The following is a 17,693-nucleotide window of genomic DNA, read 5'->3' as shown; positions in this document are numbered from 1 at the left end:
TGGGCCAAGACCTGGCCCGTCCTAGCCCGACCTAGTCTGGAGGAGGCTGGGCTGGGCCATGCCTCTTGGCCCTTATCCTTTGGCAGCTGGCTTCATACTAGTCTATAAGGTTCAGAGTGTCATATTTAGTTACTTATTATAGCCTTAGAACCCGCCATAGCAGGCTCTACCGGCTATTAAAGGCCCGCTCCCCGCGTTAAATATTTAACAAGGGAGAGGGACTTTAATAGCCGGTAGAGCCCGCTACAGCGGGTTCTAAGGCTATTAGAACATTCTGCCACTCAGGGCAGAATGTTCTATTTAAAAAAAAAAATGTTCACGGAGCCCGAGGGGATTAAAATCCCCTCGGGCTCCGTGAGGCTTTGTTCACAGCTGCTGCTGTGAACAAAGCGAACATTGGAATGTTGGCGCTGCGGGCTTTTACCGCCCAGTAAAAGCCCGCAGCACTCCATTGTTTTCAATGGAGCTTCCAGCATTCCAATGTTCTAATTCAGAATACATCATTTTAGTTATCATAGGGAAAAGGAAGGCTACTTCAGTGGTTACTACAGGACTTCAAGTTGATCCCCGCACAACAACAGAAAGCTTTTTGGTGGGGGCTGTTAATGTAATCACTAATGAAATAAAGCTGGCCGAGGAGCATCTTTTTGTTGCCCTCCCACCAATGCTGATAGTACTGCTTTCGAAGTTTGTCATACTTGTGCGCAAAATCGCCCTGAAGATAATGGTGCTTGTACCAGTGATGAAGAAAGCCCGCGTGGAGGACCTAAATAATCTGTATGCCCAGTATTTCAGTCGCGGAGCTCTGGGCCCGAGGCCAAACGAAGAAAACGGACAATATAGCCCAAGTCGTGACACCAAAACCCATCGCTGGCCACACACGATCAGAATATGCTGGCCAGTCAGGCAATTCATGCTTCTACATTTTAGGATAGTATAAATGATCGTCTTACCAATTTATTGGACCTTAAATTGCAGCCAGTATTATACTGCCTTGTTGTCACTGAGGAGAATATTAAAGGGTTGTCAAATTCTGACAAGTGGGGTCTGACAAGTGGGGTCACACAGCAGGAGCAACCTAGAGAAGATGATGCTGTTAGACCAGACAATGCAGACCCAGTCGCACTATCCGCAATATTGTAATTAGGAGAATGGGGGGGTGTCGCAAAGTAATGGTGACAATGGAACTATCCCTAGTTCTCGAAGTCAGGGAACTAGAAACCAGGCCCCCAACCAGGGCCTGTTGATCTACTAGGTAGGAGGCAAGCTGGCACAGGCCTGCTTCCAGTGATCAACCTCCCTCCAGCCTCCTGCCCATATCTCATCATTTTAGCAAAATTACCTAGCCTGGCTGATGGTAACATTTAATTCACTGAGGACTTAAAGAACAAAGTGACATCTTGGTTGACCAACCATGTGAGAGGTTTTTGGGACTTCCACAAAGAAATTGATCTTGTTCGTCAAGTTAGAGGCATAGGGCCTCAAATCAATCTATTCCCTGGAGATTGTGTGATCATTCATTTTCGTGACCCTCGGATTTATGGGGAAGTTTCAGCACAAGCTGGGGCTAGGTTTGTAAAGTCAAATTTGTTAAAGATTTTGCTACTGGTCTAGTTCTGCAAGGATTTAGTGCCTAGTAGGCCTGAGGATAAAGAAAAATAAGCCCTATATTACTTTGCATGCCGACTGCCACCAACTGGCCAAGAATAGATTTATGGGGCTTTCTGGTCTGGAGGCCAATGACTGACAATGAGCAAGGGTGGGAATTTCTGTTATCGATTGAAGTTGAGTCTGTACTGTTGCCAACCAGAGTTCTTTGAGTTGCTTGTCTGTCCGGCCTGTTATTGATAAGAGGTTCTTTCTTGGTGAATACAAAGCCATCTTGGTTTAAAGTAGACATTGGCTGTAAAATAACACCTTTACCAACGGAGATGGATTGTGTCCAGATTTAAGGTGGGGAAATACATTTGGGATCATTATAGCTAACTTCCATAACAATGAATTCTTAAGCAGGGAAGATCAGACATATCAGGAGCTATTCTCTTTGATAGAAGCAATAGCTAAGAAGGAATTAAGTTTGGGAAAAGTTTTAAATCTTATCTTTGCAGGTGATTTTAACGCTCAAGTGGGCAATACGGTTTCACTTTCTTCACTAACTTTTGATCTCTTTTCAGATGATTTTTGTCAGGATGACATGGATGCAAGAGGCCATATTTTGCACACCTTTTTAGTGTCCCATGACCTAGAGAGTGCCATCCTCAGTACCTCACTTGAAACTATCACAACACATACTGGCAGGGGTTATGGTTTATTTCACAGAATTTGCACCCACTGACTGGGGAGGGGTCCTTCCAACAGTTTTTAGTGATCACAACCCCTTAGTCTTCCAATTTAAGTTGCCCATAAAGGCCCCAAGATTTACAGAGGGAAGCAGTCAGGTATTATTTACCAAAGATACAGGACGTCGGTTGGTGTGGCATTCTGCTGACCTTAGTTCTGTAATGTACCAGATTGTTAATGGTTATGAGGATTTAGTAAACTGCTGTCTCTCAGAGATAACTTTAGCAACACAAAAGGTTGATGGACTGAGTGCTGAACAATGCAAACACTCACCCCCAGTCACAGATCTGGGTTTAATCCATTGTTCTTTGGCTCATCATTCCACCTCAGTTTGGACCCAACCATATGCATATCAGTCTTGACCCTGTTCCTCAAGGGAACAGTCCAGCCTGAACTTCCAAGCCAGGTCCTCCCGGGACCGGAAACAGGCATCCTGGGACCGGATTCAGGGTAGCACCCTTCATCAGCCGGGATAGCTTGAATCCAGTGGCAGGGCCATATGCTATATCAAGCAGTTTTAGTGAATTAGCATCCTGTATAAAAGATATGCTGACTAGGCCCATTCAGGAGACGTCAATCTTGCAATAAGTCCTGGTTTGATAAAAACTGTAGACTAGAAAATGATAGGCTAATAAGGTCCTGTAGCTAAACCCTATGAATCAGGATGTAATATCTGCCTGTAGGAAAGTTTATGACCTGCTGGTAAAAAAAGGGAGAGGGAACTCAAGGATGAGACATGGAAAACCTTTTTAAATGCTTGCTAATATAAAGATTCACAGGTCTTTCAGAGGACAGTTAGAGCTGGTCTTGCCCCCTAGTCCCATCCTGATAAATGCAGTACCATTATTGGTCCTGACACTTGTATGGATCATTTCTTAGTAATTTATCTCCCCAATTCCTCTTATCTCAAAATGGGGCTGAAGATTTCCCATTAATTTCGAACATCCATTTCTCTATTGAAGAGGTTTCAAAAGCCATTTACAACAGTCCCTCCAAGAAGGCTCCCGGGCTGGATGTGATTCTTATGGATATCTTTAAGGTTGATCCAGGCTTTTGGTTCCCCATTCTTACCAAGGTTGTCATTTCTGCTGTTAAGTTGGATGTCCCACCTTCTTGGAACAAGTCCATAGTAGTGCCTGTTTTTAAGAAGGGTAACACTTCCGATCCAAAGTGCTACCGCCCAATCTCACTTCTCGATTCCACAATAAAAATAATTGGGAGAGTTACTTTGGATCGTCTCCTTCTTTGGATAGCCGAGAGCAATATTCTATTTCCAGCCCAATACGGGTCTAGGAAGGTCCTCAGAACTGTAAAACAGTGTTTAAATTTATATCTCTTTGTGTCTAAGTATAAATTCGAAAAGGGCATCCCCGTTCACTTAGCATTTATGAACTTAACGTGTACCTTTGTGTTAATAGGTCAAAACTTTGGGACATTTTAGTTTCCGTTGGTTGTGAGGTGGGCTTGGTTGCTCTCTTAAGACATTTACACTGGACCTTTCAGCCTCAGTAAGGTTTGTGGCCCCTGGGGAGTGGATGGACTCATTTAAGGTTAAGTGTGATGTGTGGCAAGCCTACATGTTGGCCCCAATATAATTTCTCCTGTACCTTAATGTTTTAGAGAGGGTTTTGGTGGAGGCGAGGCAGATGTTTCACGTGTCGACAACAAAAGCTATGCTTTCTTTATCATACACAGATGACGCAGCACTGCTGGCTATGGCAGCTAATGGCCATAGGCAGCTGATCCCCAGCTTTGTGAGGTTCATGAAAGGGCTTGAACTGGAGACTAAATTTACCAAAATGTTTATCATGGTGTGCGGCCAAAGAACACCTAAATCCCCACTCTGTACATAGAGGGAAGGCTAGTCGAAAAAGTAACTTGGTCCTCATACTTAGGGTTCGTGTTTGAAGATGCATGCACTGTATCCCCTGTATCGGGAACAGGCTAGATCATTATCATTGTGCAGTATGTGCCACTTTTTCACTTGCATCTTCTATGGGGAAAACACCCATTGCACATATTTTAAAAATCTACAAGAGTATGGGGGTGATTCTGACTATGGCGGACGGCGGAGGCCGTCCGCCATAGTACCGCCGCCAAATGACCGCACCGCGGTCAAAAGACCGCAGCGGCCATTCAGACATTTCCTCTGGGCCGGCGGGCGCTCTCCAAAAGAGCGCCCGCCGGCCCAGAGGAAATGCCCCTGCAACGAGGACGCCGGCTCAGAATTGAGCCGGCGTAGTTGCAGGGGTGCGACGGGTGCAGTTGCACCCGTCGCGTATTTCAGTGTCTGCAAGGCAGACACTGAAATACTTTGCGGGGCCCTCTTACGGGGGCCCCTGCCGTGCCCATGCCTTTGGCATGGGCACGGCAGGGGCCCCCAGGGGCCCCGCGGCACCCCCTACCGCCATCCTGTTCATGGCGGGTTTCCCGCCATGAACAGGATGGCGGTAGGGGCTGTCAGAATCCTCATGGCGGCGGAGCGCGCTCCGCCGCCATGAAGGATTCCCCCGAGCAGCCGTAAGTCGGCGGGAGCCCGCCGACTTGCCGCTTCTGACCGCGGCTGAACCGCCGCGGTCAGAATGCTCGTGGGAGCACCGCCAGCCTGTTGGCGGTGCTCCCGTGGTCGGTGGCCCTGGCGGCCACCGGCCGCCAGGGTCAGAATGACCCCCTAAGTGTCTTCCCCAGCTTACCTATGGATCTGGGGTATGGGGATGTAGAGATGTAAGTAGCATCCAAGTGGAGGTGAATAGATTTTGTAGGTGAACTTTGAGGGCCACTCCGGCCAGCTCACATTTTGGCACCCATCTTGAATTAGGTCTGGATTCCGTGTAATATTTAATAAATCTTGCTTCACTGTCACTTTGATATTGATATGGCTGAACAAAGAAGCTGATCTAAATCAGGCTATTGGCTATGACTGTTTCTCCTGTGCCCTTGGGTACGAGATTCCTTGGCTTCAGTATATTAGGGAAACAACACTGCACTGGGCTGTCCCCACATTTATGAGAAACCAGAAAGCATTACTAAAAAAATAAAGCTGGGATCAAGGATTGTTTGCTTCTGTATAGGCAGGCTCTGAGGGTGGGAAGAGAAGTGATGAAGCCAGCTGTGAGAGAATATTGTATGCTCCAGACGTCTGAGGGGGTGGCTCCTTATTTGATTTTAGTTCAGGGCACGTGAGAACGAATGTCATTGGCCTGATTTAGATTAGGGTCTATTAGATGGTTATCACGTGTCCCGCAAGGGCAATTTGAAGTCATCGATATTTGTTTTTGCCCGTGTGATGAGCAGTCCTCCAGGCCTTTCTGCGCTATTTTTTCTGTACATACTGTCTCCCCTCACCAGACGATTTTTATTGTCCTTGCTACAGAAGAAAGAGTACAGTAAAAGTAGAGTGCTTCTAATTTTTTTTCAGCAGTTAGCAGACTTTTACGGCAGTTAGCAGACTTGCGCTGCAGTTGGTTCCTTCCTGACAAGTGCAATGACACTGTAGAAAACTATGATGTTTTAGGAATGTAATCTGTCCTTGATCCCCCACTTCTATAAGGTCTTAGGACCTGATTTAAGGAAAGTGCCCTGCACCCAGTGCAGTGCCACTTTTCTTGCCCCCCTTAGCGCCCCCCTAAAACCACCATGTCTGCGCCTTATCTAAGATATGGCACACCATGGCGGTAGTTAGGGAACTAGCGTCAACATGTTTGACGCTAGTTCAGAGCTTTGCAGGATTAGCATTTAAACTTTTTATGCTAATCCTGCAAAGCCCATTGAAGTCCATTGTAAACAATGGTGTGCCTCCTTTTAATGCCTCCTCTGAGAAGGCTTTAAAAGTGCCCAAACAAACGACACAAGGAAATCTCATAGATTTCTTTGCACCTTTTTGTCAGCCCCCCTATAGGGGAATGCCCCCTTTGCATACATTATACCTTGCCCAGGCATAATGTAGATCAAAGGGTTACAAAGTGGTGAAATGCATGCATTGTGCCAGTTTGTAAATATGGCGTGGGAAAAAGGCCACCTTAATGCCGCCTTAGCATCATAAAAATGAATCAAAGGTGGAGCTTAAGTGGCGCTAGGGCCTCTTAAATCAGGGCCTTAGAAGGTCCGCTTTTAGTGCTCTTTGCAATTTTTTAATAAAGTTCCTATACTATTTTATATTAGGGAATACGTGCACCTGTTTTTTAACAAGGTTCTAATAAATTGTTTATAAGCTGCATTTTTCTCGTGAAAATCTCTTGTACGAACTTGTGTTGTTTTTCAATTCCCTGATACTTTTAATGTTGTTTTATGCCCTCTTGTATCTTTTATGGTCCACTGATGTGAGATCAAATAAAGATTATTGAAATGAGACTCAACCAAACCTTAGGTTGGAAAGCACTCATGATGGGTGAAAACATTAACGCCTCTTTAGTGATATTTTGAATTTGTGTGCGTTTAAGAATAAAAGACCTGATTTAAGAAAAGTGGTGCTGCACCTGGTGCAGCTCTACTTTTATTGCGCTCCTTAATGCCCCCCTAACTTCACGCCACCATGGCGGTTAGGGAACTAGCATAAAAAATGCTGTCACTAATCCTGCAAAGCCCATTGAGGTGTATTGTAAACAATGGCGTGCCTCCTTTTAACGCCTGCTCTGAGCAGGCGTTAAAAGTGCAGAAAAAATGATGCAAAGAAATCTCTTAGATTTCTTTGTGCCATTTTTTCACCCCCCTCCCCCAACGGGGAAAAGCTCCTTCTGCACACATTATGCCTGGCGCAGGCATAATGTAGCGCAAAGGGTTAGAAAGTGGCACAATCCATGCATTGCGCCACATTGTAAATTTGCCACCGTGATTTTGGCCTTGTTAGGCCACATTAGTGAAAAAACAAATGACACCATTGTGGTGCAAGTAGGCACTAGGATCTCTTAAATCTACCCCAATATCTTTCTGGGATTTAAGGATATTATTCAGAGGCTGACAGGTGGGCTGACTGTGGGCTGGGAGGCAAAGCACATTGTAGCTCCTGCCCCAGGCTAATCTCTCTGTAGGAAGTTCCTTTTCAGATCAGATGGATTTTTCTACTGAAAACAGGTGTTTAATTGTCCCTGGTAAGCTGAAAGTTTTCTCTCTTTCCATTGTTATAATGCTATTTTTTCCTATTCATGACTGCTAGGCCTTCCATGGCAAGCCCGTACAGGAAAACCAAGGTAAACACAGCTTCAGAAATCTTACCTCTCACCATCTTTCAACACCATGTTACTGCTGAATGATGCCACAAGTCACAAACAGAAGTTTACCCAAGCTTAGACACAATGCTTGTGGGATTATTAATTGTATTTGGTTTCCGTGCGACTGGAATAATTTTTGGTACACCTCTTAAACAACCAGAACATACAGTAAGTAACAAAGGAGCAGAGTTTGCTGCAAACATTCAATGCTCTTTTGGTCTTGCACTACATGCACTGAAATCACAATGAGGAGAACATAAGGTGGCAACGCACCTCTACAAAGTGGTGATCTAACTTGCCTTTTCAACTTAAAAGAATGTTTTGGCTGGCTGAAACCCACTAAAGATGGCCTAAATTAAATTGATGAAAGCAGTTTAGCAATTTCCCCTTGAGTCACCCTAAATCACTATGGGGGTCATTCTGACGGTCGGCGGGAGCACCGCCGACAGGCCGGCGGTGCCCCGCAGGGCATTCTGACTGCGGCGGTAAAGCCGCGGTCAGACCGGCAACACTGGCGGTCTCCCGCCAGTGTACCGCCGCCCTTTGGAATCCTCCAAGGCGGCGCAGCTAGCTGCGCCGCCGAGGGGATTCCGACCCCCCCTACCGCCATCCAGTTCCCGGCGGTCCGCCCGCCGGGAACCGGATGGCGGTAGGGGGGGGTCGCGGGGCCCCTGGGGGCCCCTGCAGTGCCCATGCCACTGGCATGGGCACTGCAGGGGCCCCCGTAAGAGGGCCCCTACAAGTATTTCACTGTCTGCTTGGCAGACAGTGAAATACGCGACGGGTGCAACAGCACCCGTCGCACCTTCCCACTCCGCCGGCTCGATTACGAGCCGGCATCCTTGTGGGAAGGGAGTTTTTCCCTGGGCTGGCGGGCGGTCTTTTGGTGACCGCCCGCCAGCCCAGGGAAAAACTTAGAATACCCTCCGCGGTCTTTCGACCGCGGAGCGGTATTTCGGAGGGGGGAACTCTGGCGGGCGGCCTCCGCCGCCCGTCAGGGTCAGAATGACCCCCTATATGTGCTCAGATTTCATTGAACACATTTTAGTCAGATTAGGGATCTAGCTCACAGATTTACTTGAGTTATAGAAGAATGTTAATTGTTAACAAAAAGCAATTATTGTTCAAAGTTGCATACCTTGGTCTCCCTGGTCTCCTTTTTGACCAGGGTCCCCCTTGGTACCTGGTGGTCCACATTTTCCAGGAGGTCCAGAATGCCCTCGTAAGCCTGGAGTTCCAGCTACACCCGGTGAACCTTTTAAAAAAGCATTTTTGTTAGAACATCTGTCATTGAGGAGGAACCTGGAAGTTTTCATTGAACACTAAAATTGGTTGAGTTGGATAAAAATAGCAAATAGCTGTCTTTTTCAGATAACATAACCTCTACCAGTGGTGTGCTCTAGAGCATTAATTTATGATCCATGGCACAGGTGTTGTAGTAAAATCATTGCTGGTGTTCCTTGCCTGATTTTAAGAGATAAACATTCTCTAGAACGCTAAATGTATCTTTGTGTTTAGTGAGTTTCATTAGGCTTTACTTTACAGTTTTTAATTTTCTAGGTCCTGAAACACTGTATAAACCCAACCAGGAAGGTACAAAATAGAAATAATACCCCCCATGGTAAAGTAAATGGAAAAAGAGGTTTCAGTAGTTTGTAAACATCATTTTCTAGTACATTTGTATTACTATTATAGTGCTATATAACATACTACAAAGTGCAGTTTCTAAATAGACCCCTTAGAATTGACCAGGTCAGGAGTACTGCCATATATTGTTAGTAATAGTACTCTAACAAGTTGAGTTCCCCACCTCATTTAGAGAGAAAGGAACTGCAGGGTTTTCTACAGAGGCCCCTCAGCTGCCTCCACTATGAGAAACCCTTGACCTGGTGGCCCATTCACCACATTGCTACCGGTGCACAGAGGCAGTACTTTCACACATTTTTGCTGCTCAAGCCACTGGGCAAGGCATGAGCGTCAGGAACATTGGTTTTGGTTTTACTGAACAAACTGCTGCGTTTGTTTCAGGAAAAATACTGAATGCCTGGTATATGAAATAAGCATGCAACTCAATCAGGATTCATCTGTATTCAGTTCATCCACTCCACCAGCAGATGTACTGAATGAATACACAGCCCTACCAGGCAGGTAATTATCTCTAAATGTTGTAGATGTTAGTCAACCATGACGGTGGACTCCAGAGTCTCCACCAACCTAACAGGCCAGGGGGCTTGCCACAACACATTAAATGAGCCCCTAAGTACCTTATACCTCTCTTCCGAAGATTTCTGGTGCACACTTTGTACTGTCCTGGTACTTTTTCTCTGGACTGGTGTCACAACTCTGTGTTCACTCTTCTGGAGGAGCCGTGGTCTTTAAAAATGACCACAATGCTCCAAGGAGGCAACAAATTATGCACTAAGAACAACATTTTCTCATCTGATCTTTGAACCCAAAATCTATTTTACCCATCACTCTACCGCTTCACACTTCATGGTTACTGGATACCAATTATCCCCTGCTGAAACTGCTGCCATGGTTTTTCTCCAATTATTTGCCTCAAAATGATTTACTTATACTGCATCTGCAAAGTGTCTTTGCTTGAACAAACTCTAGTAAGCACTCCTAAGTGATCAGACATCTTGTTACAGCATGCTATTCTTGAATTAATTTCCATACCTTGGATTCCAGGAGAACCAGGAGCTCCATCTTTGCCATCTCTCCCATCCCTGCCATTAAGTCCTGGAGGGCCTGGCACTGCTGGGCACATATTCGGCAAGGGCTCGGAAGATACATCACAGAGAAACATCATTGTCACCAGGACACTTGAACTGATGTAATTATGCATTGCTGAAGCTGATCACCAATGCACATAACAATTCTCCACCAGGTTGCACCCTTATTTGAAAGTAAATGTCCGATGTTCTGATTGCCACTTATTGTAGGTTGAACCAGTTTCTAAATGTTTTCACCATTTCAAGATTATGGAACTGAAACACAAAGATATATCATTGTTGTGTTCAATAGAAAATGAGATAAGTTAAGCTTCTAGTTCTTTATCATATGACATAAATACGGGAGCCTTCTCATTTTTGTAGTATGTCTAGCCTAGTAAAACATATGTCAAAGTCATCATCTGCATATATGTAATGAAATTCAGGAAATTATAGTAGTGGATTACCATCTGGCTTTCACTTCACAAAGCACTCTTGTAAATATGTCACTGTTGATTCAGCGTGACTCATCTGTACGACATCTATTTTAGGACATCCTCATTCCTCACTCCACATCCCTACTTCTAATCCCTCACCCATACTTCTCATCCCTATTTTTCAACCATCGTTTTTACTTCTCATTCCTACATCTCATCCATAATCTGTACTTCTCATCCATCATCCCTAATTCTCATCCTTGCTTCTCATCTATCATCCTTACTTTCATTACCTCAACCTTCTGTTTTATCCATACTTCTCTTCCCTACTTCTCCGCATCATACCTACTTCTAATTTCTTATCCCCGCCTTTCATCCAGACATTTTATCCATTATCTTTACTTCTCATCCATCAATTCTACTTCCCATCCCTCATCTTTGCTTCTCCTCCATACGTCACCCATCAACCCTACTTCTCTTCTATCATCTTTACTTCTCATCCCAACTTCTCAGCCATCAATACTTCTCATCCCTACTTCTCATCTGTTTCTCATCTCTATATCTCATCCATCATCCCTAGTTTTCATCCCTACTTCTAATCTATCATCCCTATATCTCATCCACCACCCCTACCTCTCATCCTTACTTTTAATTCCTGCTTCATATCTCTATATCTCAGCCATTATCCCTCCTTCTCAAGCATCATCCCTACCCTTGTCCATCTTTTTTTACTTCGCAGCCCTACTTCTCAGCCATCATCTATACTTCTCATCTCCACTTCTCATCAATCACCCCTACTCCCCAACCCCACTTCTCATCCATCAACATTACTTCTCATCCAGTATCCCTACTTCTCACCCATCATCCCAACTTCTCATTCCTACTTCTCACTTAGCATTCCTACATCTCATCCTTCATCCCTACTTCTCATCTATCATACATTATCCCAATTTCTCATCCTTACTTCTCACGTATCACCCATAATCCCTACATCTCACCAAACATTGACCATCGTACTTTTTATCCATCCCTACTTCCAATCACTTATTCTTGCTTCTCATCCCTACATCTCATCCATCATCCCTCCTTCTCATCCATCATCCCTGCTTCTCTTCTCTACTTCTCAGACATCATCCTTAACTCTCATCCTTACTTCTCATCCCTACTTCTCATCCATCATCCATACTTCTCGTCCATCATTCCTACTTCTCATGTCATTTTTACTTCTCATCCACCACCACTACTTTTCATCAATTACCCCTATCTTTCATATCTACTTCTCACTTATCATTCCTACATCTCATCTATTATGCCTACTTCCCATCCATTATCTCTACTTCTTATCCATAATTGTTCATCCCTACTTCTCATCCATCATCCCTACTTTTCATCTATTATCCTTTCTTGGCACCCATTATCCATATTTGATGCAGCCTTCTCTCTTAACGCTTAATGGCTGTTGCCACCCATTCACTGTGAAGGGGTGTTTCCCAATATTTAAAGTGTTGTAGTATGACTGAGGGATGAGGAATGAGAAGTATGGCTGATGGATGAGAAGTAGGGAAGAGAAGTATTGATGATGGATGAGAAATATTGATGATGGATGAGAAGTAGGGATGATAGACGAGAAGTAGGGCTGATGGTTCAGAAGTAGGTATAATAAATTATGGAAAAGAAGTACGGTAGGGATAATGAAAGATGAATGAGAAACAGGGTTGATGTTCGATGGATGAAAAAGTAGGGATGATGGATAAGAAGTAAGAATTAGAGACGAGAAGTAGGAATGACGTAGGAGAAGAAGGAATGATGGATAAGAAGTAGGGGTGATAGATGAGAAACAGGGATGGTGGATGCGAAGTAGGGATGAGAGTAGGAATAATGGGTGAGAAGTAAGAATAATGAATGAAAAGTAAAGATGATGGATGAAAAGTAGAGATTATAGATAAAAAGTAGGGATGAGAAGTTATGTTAGGTTATATTGATTTGTGTGGCACACTAATCACCTGAGAGTGTATTCAGGTCCTTGGGCAGGTGTGTAGGTTTGTAGTACCCAAAGTTATTATACGACGAGCCAAGTCTTCAGCCTCTTGCGGAGCTCAAGAAGTGAATAGGAGGCTCTGATGTATAGAGGGAGGGCATTCCATGACTTGTGTGCAATGTAGAATAATGAGCAATCTTCAGTTTTGCTTTTTAGCGACGTGGGGAAGAATGTTTGCGAGTGAGAGTGAGCCACAGCATAGGTGTTTGGTGGGTTGGTGAAAGTATACGCAGCTGCTCAGGTATCCTGGTCCTGTATTGTAGGGACGGATGAGAAGTATGGATTCTGGATGAGACGTAGGGATGAGAAGCATGAATGACAGATGAGAAATAGATATGAGAAGTAGGGGTGATAGATGAGAGGTAGGGTGATGGATTTGAAGTAGGGATGACAAGTAGGACTGATAGATGAGAAGTATGGATTAGGACAAGGCATAGAGATGAGAAGCAGGAATGATGGATAAGAAGTAGGTATGAGAAATTGGGGTGATGGTTGAGAGGTAGGGACGTGAAGTAAGGATGAGGAGTGAGGAATGAGAATGTCCTAAAATTGAAGCTGTTCATTTGGAACTGTTTTAAATCACTTCTATCCGACCATAGATATACAGCCACAAACGAGGACTGACCCTCCTCACACACTTCAAAGTTAAATGAGCTACTCTCAATAGAACCCCTAATTATAGAAATATCACAATCAGGAATATATCCATTGAATCTCAATAAGTATTCCAAAGACTTGGATTGGACTGTAGAATGTCAAATCAAACATTAAAGTTTAGCAATTTTGTGGGGTTATTTGTGATGGGACTGAATCTGGAAATCCCAAGGCAGGATGACTGCTTTCTCTCCTACATATTATCAATTAAAAATCGTGATGCACACAAGAACAAAAATTGAAGATGAAAGTTCATCAAGATAAAGAAGAATTCAACCTCTAATTTTTTTAATTGTTAAATGCTGCCAAAATCATGTTAGTAACTTGGCAAGAGGGCATATGATACAGTTGTGAAACTAACATTATGGGGGTGATTCTGACCCCGGCGGCAGGGTCGGCGGGAGCACCGCCAACAGGCTGGCGGTACCCCGCAGGGCATTCTGATCGCGGCGGTTTGGCCGCGGTCAGAACAGGAAAACCGGCGGTCTCCCAACGGTTTTCCGCTGCCCTCATGAATCCTCCAAGGCGGCGCAGCTTGCTGCGCCGCCATGGGGATTCCAACACCCCATACCGCCATCCTGTTCCTGGCGGTTCACCCGCCAGGAACAGGATGGTGGTATGGGGTGTCGTGGGGCCCCTGGGGGCCCCTGCAGTGCCCATGCCAATGGCATGGGCACTGCAGGGGCCCCCGTAAGAGGGCCCCACAGAGAATTTCAGTGTCTGCTTAGCAGACACTGAAATTCGCGACGGGTGCAACTGCACCCGTCGCACCTTCCCACTCCGCCGGCTCCATTCGGAGCCGGCTTCCTCGTGGGAAGGGGGTTTCCCGCTGGGCTGGCGGGCGGCCTTCTGGCGGTCGCCCGCCAGCCCAGCGGGAAAGCCAGAATGGCCTCCGCGGTCTTTCGACCGCGGAGCGGCCATATGGCGGTTCCCGCCAGGCGGGCGGCTACCGCCGCCCGGCAGCCTCAGAATGTGGCCCTATATCTGTCTAGGTCAGTCAAAAAACCATTTCTGGGCAAAGATCTTGAAGCATCATTTTGCATGTAGAATGTTGGTACAAAGGGGTCATTCTAGTCACACAAGGTATTCAATATTATTCAGAGAGCAGCAAGCCTGATAGTCGGGGTGTGGGTTGGACCAGAACTAAATGTGGGGACTTTTGGATGCTTCTTGCTAACTATTAAAAAATAAATATGGTCCTAGGGAAGAGCAAACATTGTTGCTGATGCCATCTTGTGATATTGCCATGTAGTTTACCTCTATTAACAAAGATGGCAGGTTTACTTTTGATTACATATCTGCAGGTACATTTTGATGTAGGAGCATGGGGCCCTTTAATGCACAGGGCTTGTAGTATATCATCTCCTCTTCACCCTTGTGTGACGGCCCAGGATATTAAGTGTCTCCTTTGCATCCAAGCAAATGTTGCTGCCTCTGGCATAAAGTTTTCTTCATTTTCATTTCATTTCATAAACCTTCATTTAGCCAATATATACAACCATAAAGGTACAAGACAAAACACATCAAAATATAAAAACTTTCATCAATTAAAACCAGTTTAAGACACCTCAACAATTCATCCACTAAACATCCTAAAATACATGGATTAATCGATACATACATGACAAAAAAGTCTAAGTTATGGGAAATTACCCAGGTTCCTCAAGTAAAGACAGTATGCAAAAAATGGTTAAAGTGCTTAGGTTCTCCTCATGGCAATAGCAGCAATTACATAGCTAAGCACTGTAGAGCAAATATCAACATAAGACAGGCTCTGCAAGTAGAGTAACCCCTCCTTAAAAGATAGAAAGTGTTTGCACAACAAAATAGGGTACAAAATCGCTGTCTGGGGGAATCATGCAATGTGCAAAAGAGCACAAAGTGTGGGGTGGATTGTTCTCCAAGCCCCTCACAAGGGCAAGATGGTAGAGATGTGTGCCAAAAGCCACCTACTGGGAAGGCCACTAAATGGTGGACTGTATTCAGTCTTAACCTAGTGACATAAAATCTATATTCATGTTTAGTTATCCATGACAAATGTGATTTCAAACTAGAATTTGTGCATATTTGCATGTACCGCATATCTAAAAAGCCCTCAAGTCTAGATTCCTCTCTAGTAGGTTCATAAAGCTCTGTACGTTTTGCTTTATAATTAGCAGCAATGTTTTCTGGATTGTCAAAAACTTTCTGCAACCAATATTATAAAAGGTACATTTTATAAAAGCCACCCAGGGAATTGACACCTTGTTGTCCAATCTTAAACAATCAGTCAACATTTGTCTGGAAAATTAGGCTTGGGGGTGTACTCCATATTTTTAACCGTAAGAGTAAGGATGCAAGCTTAATGTGGTCTTCTGTAAAGCCTACTCCTAGTTCTGTTTGTACAATAAATCTTGCGGTGGCTGTAGCAATAGCTATGAGCCTACACAGAAAACTATTATCAGTGGCCTGGATTTCCCTAATACTGCATAGTCCCTACTGCTAAGCACCTGCTTCTATAAAGCTGGACCAACTCAGCTTTTGCCCTAATCATTTTGCAAATTTGAATATTGCATCACCCTCTGCCCCCACTGTTTGTTGCTCTGTGGGATATTAGCCTGTCCCATTATCCTTTCACATTAGGTAATTAAAAGTTGGTGTTTCTTCTATTGGTCTCCCCCCTATATATAATGTCTTAGATTTAAGATTTTTGGGGCTGCAAGACATTATAAAGGTCTTTTGCTGGTTTACCTTAAGTTAAAGTCATTAAAACCACGTTTTTGAAGGTCTGTTGCTGTACGTACCAAAAGAACCACGTCATCCCTGTACAACAATATTGGCACTGACTGGTTACCAAATCAAGGGACATCCTAATACACCTACTTGATGCTGTGTCCAAGGTATTGATATCAAATAAGAGGAGGGGGAGTATACAGCCCTGCTTAACTCATCTAGCCACTCTAATTAGAGCTGTGCAATCACCATTCAGTGAATAGAGCACTCTGCTAGTGGAATCCTGGTGAAGTTGCCTTATAAGTTCTAATAATAGGGTGTTTATGCCTGCCTGATCCATCAGGTCCCACAATAAGCCCCTGTCAACAGTGTCAAAGGCATAGGAGAGGTCCATAAAGCCCATGTGCAAATACTTCTCCTGGCCGTCACATATTTACCCCGGATGAGTGTAAGATTAAAAGCCTGCTCTCCACTCCCTAGTCCTGGTTGGAAGCCATATTGTACTAGGGCTGAAAAATGAGTTTTTCTCAAATTTCCAAGAATCTCTCGGCCTAAGCTTATCATTGACAAGTTAATCAACAAGATTGGGTGATAACATACAGAGGAGTTCCAGTCGCCTTTTTTATAAATAGGAACTAAGATTGTTTCTTTCCATGAGACGACAGGACCTCTTTCACAGCAGCCCTCAACACGTTTGTAACTAAAGGGGCCCAGAAATCTAAATTAGTTTTAAATAAGTCAACTGGGGCTTTGCCATTTGTGGCACTCAGTATAGCATCAGTTACTGAGGCTAAGTCTACAAGGTCAGCAACCTATCCTTTGTCAAGATCATGTCCGCATTCATTACCTTTCATTCCTTTCTTATTTTCTGGATTGAAAAATGCGGAGTAATGATCGACCCAGTCCTCCTAATCTCACCAGACGGACTATCCGCAAAAAACAGACGATTAACTGTGCCCCAGGATAACCTATGATCTTTTAACTGTGTGGCCTTATATAAATACTCTTATGCTCTTGCTCTTACTTCACTCTTCCTCTGCTTAAGGGCTTGCTTATATTAAGATCTTTCTAGTCTAATTTTCGTAGTGTTGCACAGGGTACCATTAGTAACTAGTTTAAGTGCTTGAAGTGCTGCTGTACACTCATGAGAGAACCAAGATCGGCACACATGATCTTTTGGAGGTTTTTTAGATTAGCCTACCTGGTATAGCTTTGTAGAGTCCCTTAAATTGTCCAAGATGTTTACCTGGCTGTCTGACTTAGAAAGGCAGCCCGAAACCTTTTTACAATTTTTAGTAATCAAGGTTTCAAAAAACTTTTTAGGATCTATGGAGCCTCACTGCAGACTAACCCCCGATCACTGACTAAGTGACTGGGCTTATTACTTTTTCGGATTAACTGACCATATGATAGGAATTAAATTTTAAGGTGACAGGGTTGTGGTCACTAAATAGTGAGATAACCTCAAAGTCAAGAAGATGCTAGACCAAGTCCCTCAATAAAACAAAGTCTGTAGTGGAGCCCTTACCCCTTCCTATAATAGTGGGTGGATTTTGATTTTCACACCCTGAGTATCTGATGACAAAAACAG

General features: G+C 44.3%; 1 protein-coding gene across 2 annotated transcripts in view; it reads right to left on the bottom strand.

The window, feature by feature from the left end:
- Nucleotides 1–17,693, bottom strand: part of LOC138302087 (pulmonary surfactant-associated protein A-like) — a 270,886-nt gene that overhangs the window by 136,121 nt on the left and 117,072 nt on the right. For both annotated transcript variants that reach the window (XM_069242470.1, XM_069242471.1), the window contains exons 2-3: nucleotides 10,227–10,537; nucleotides 8,686–8,802 (exon numbers count right to left, since the gene is read on the bottom strand). In XM_069242470.1, the coding sequence (XP_069098571.1) occupies nucleotides 8,686–8,802; nucleotides 10,227–10,395 (286 nt within the window). In that variant the 5' untranslated portion in view covers nucleotides 10,396–10,537. The remainder of the gene's footprint in view (nucleotides 1–8,685; nucleotides 8,803–10,226; nucleotides 10,538–17,693) is intronic.

This window comes from Pleurodeles waltl, chromosome 6, assembly GCF_031143425.1.
Source record: "Pleurodeles waltl isolate 20211129_DDA chromosome 6, aPleWal1.hap1.20221129, whole genome shotgun sequence".
Taxonomy (NCBI): domain Eukaryota; kingdom Metazoa; phylum Chordata; class Amphibia; order Caudata; family Salamandridae; genus Pleurodeles; species Pleurodeles waltl.
Note: the sequence above shows the minus strand (reverse complement) of the source record. Positions and strands in the feature narration are given on the sequence as shown.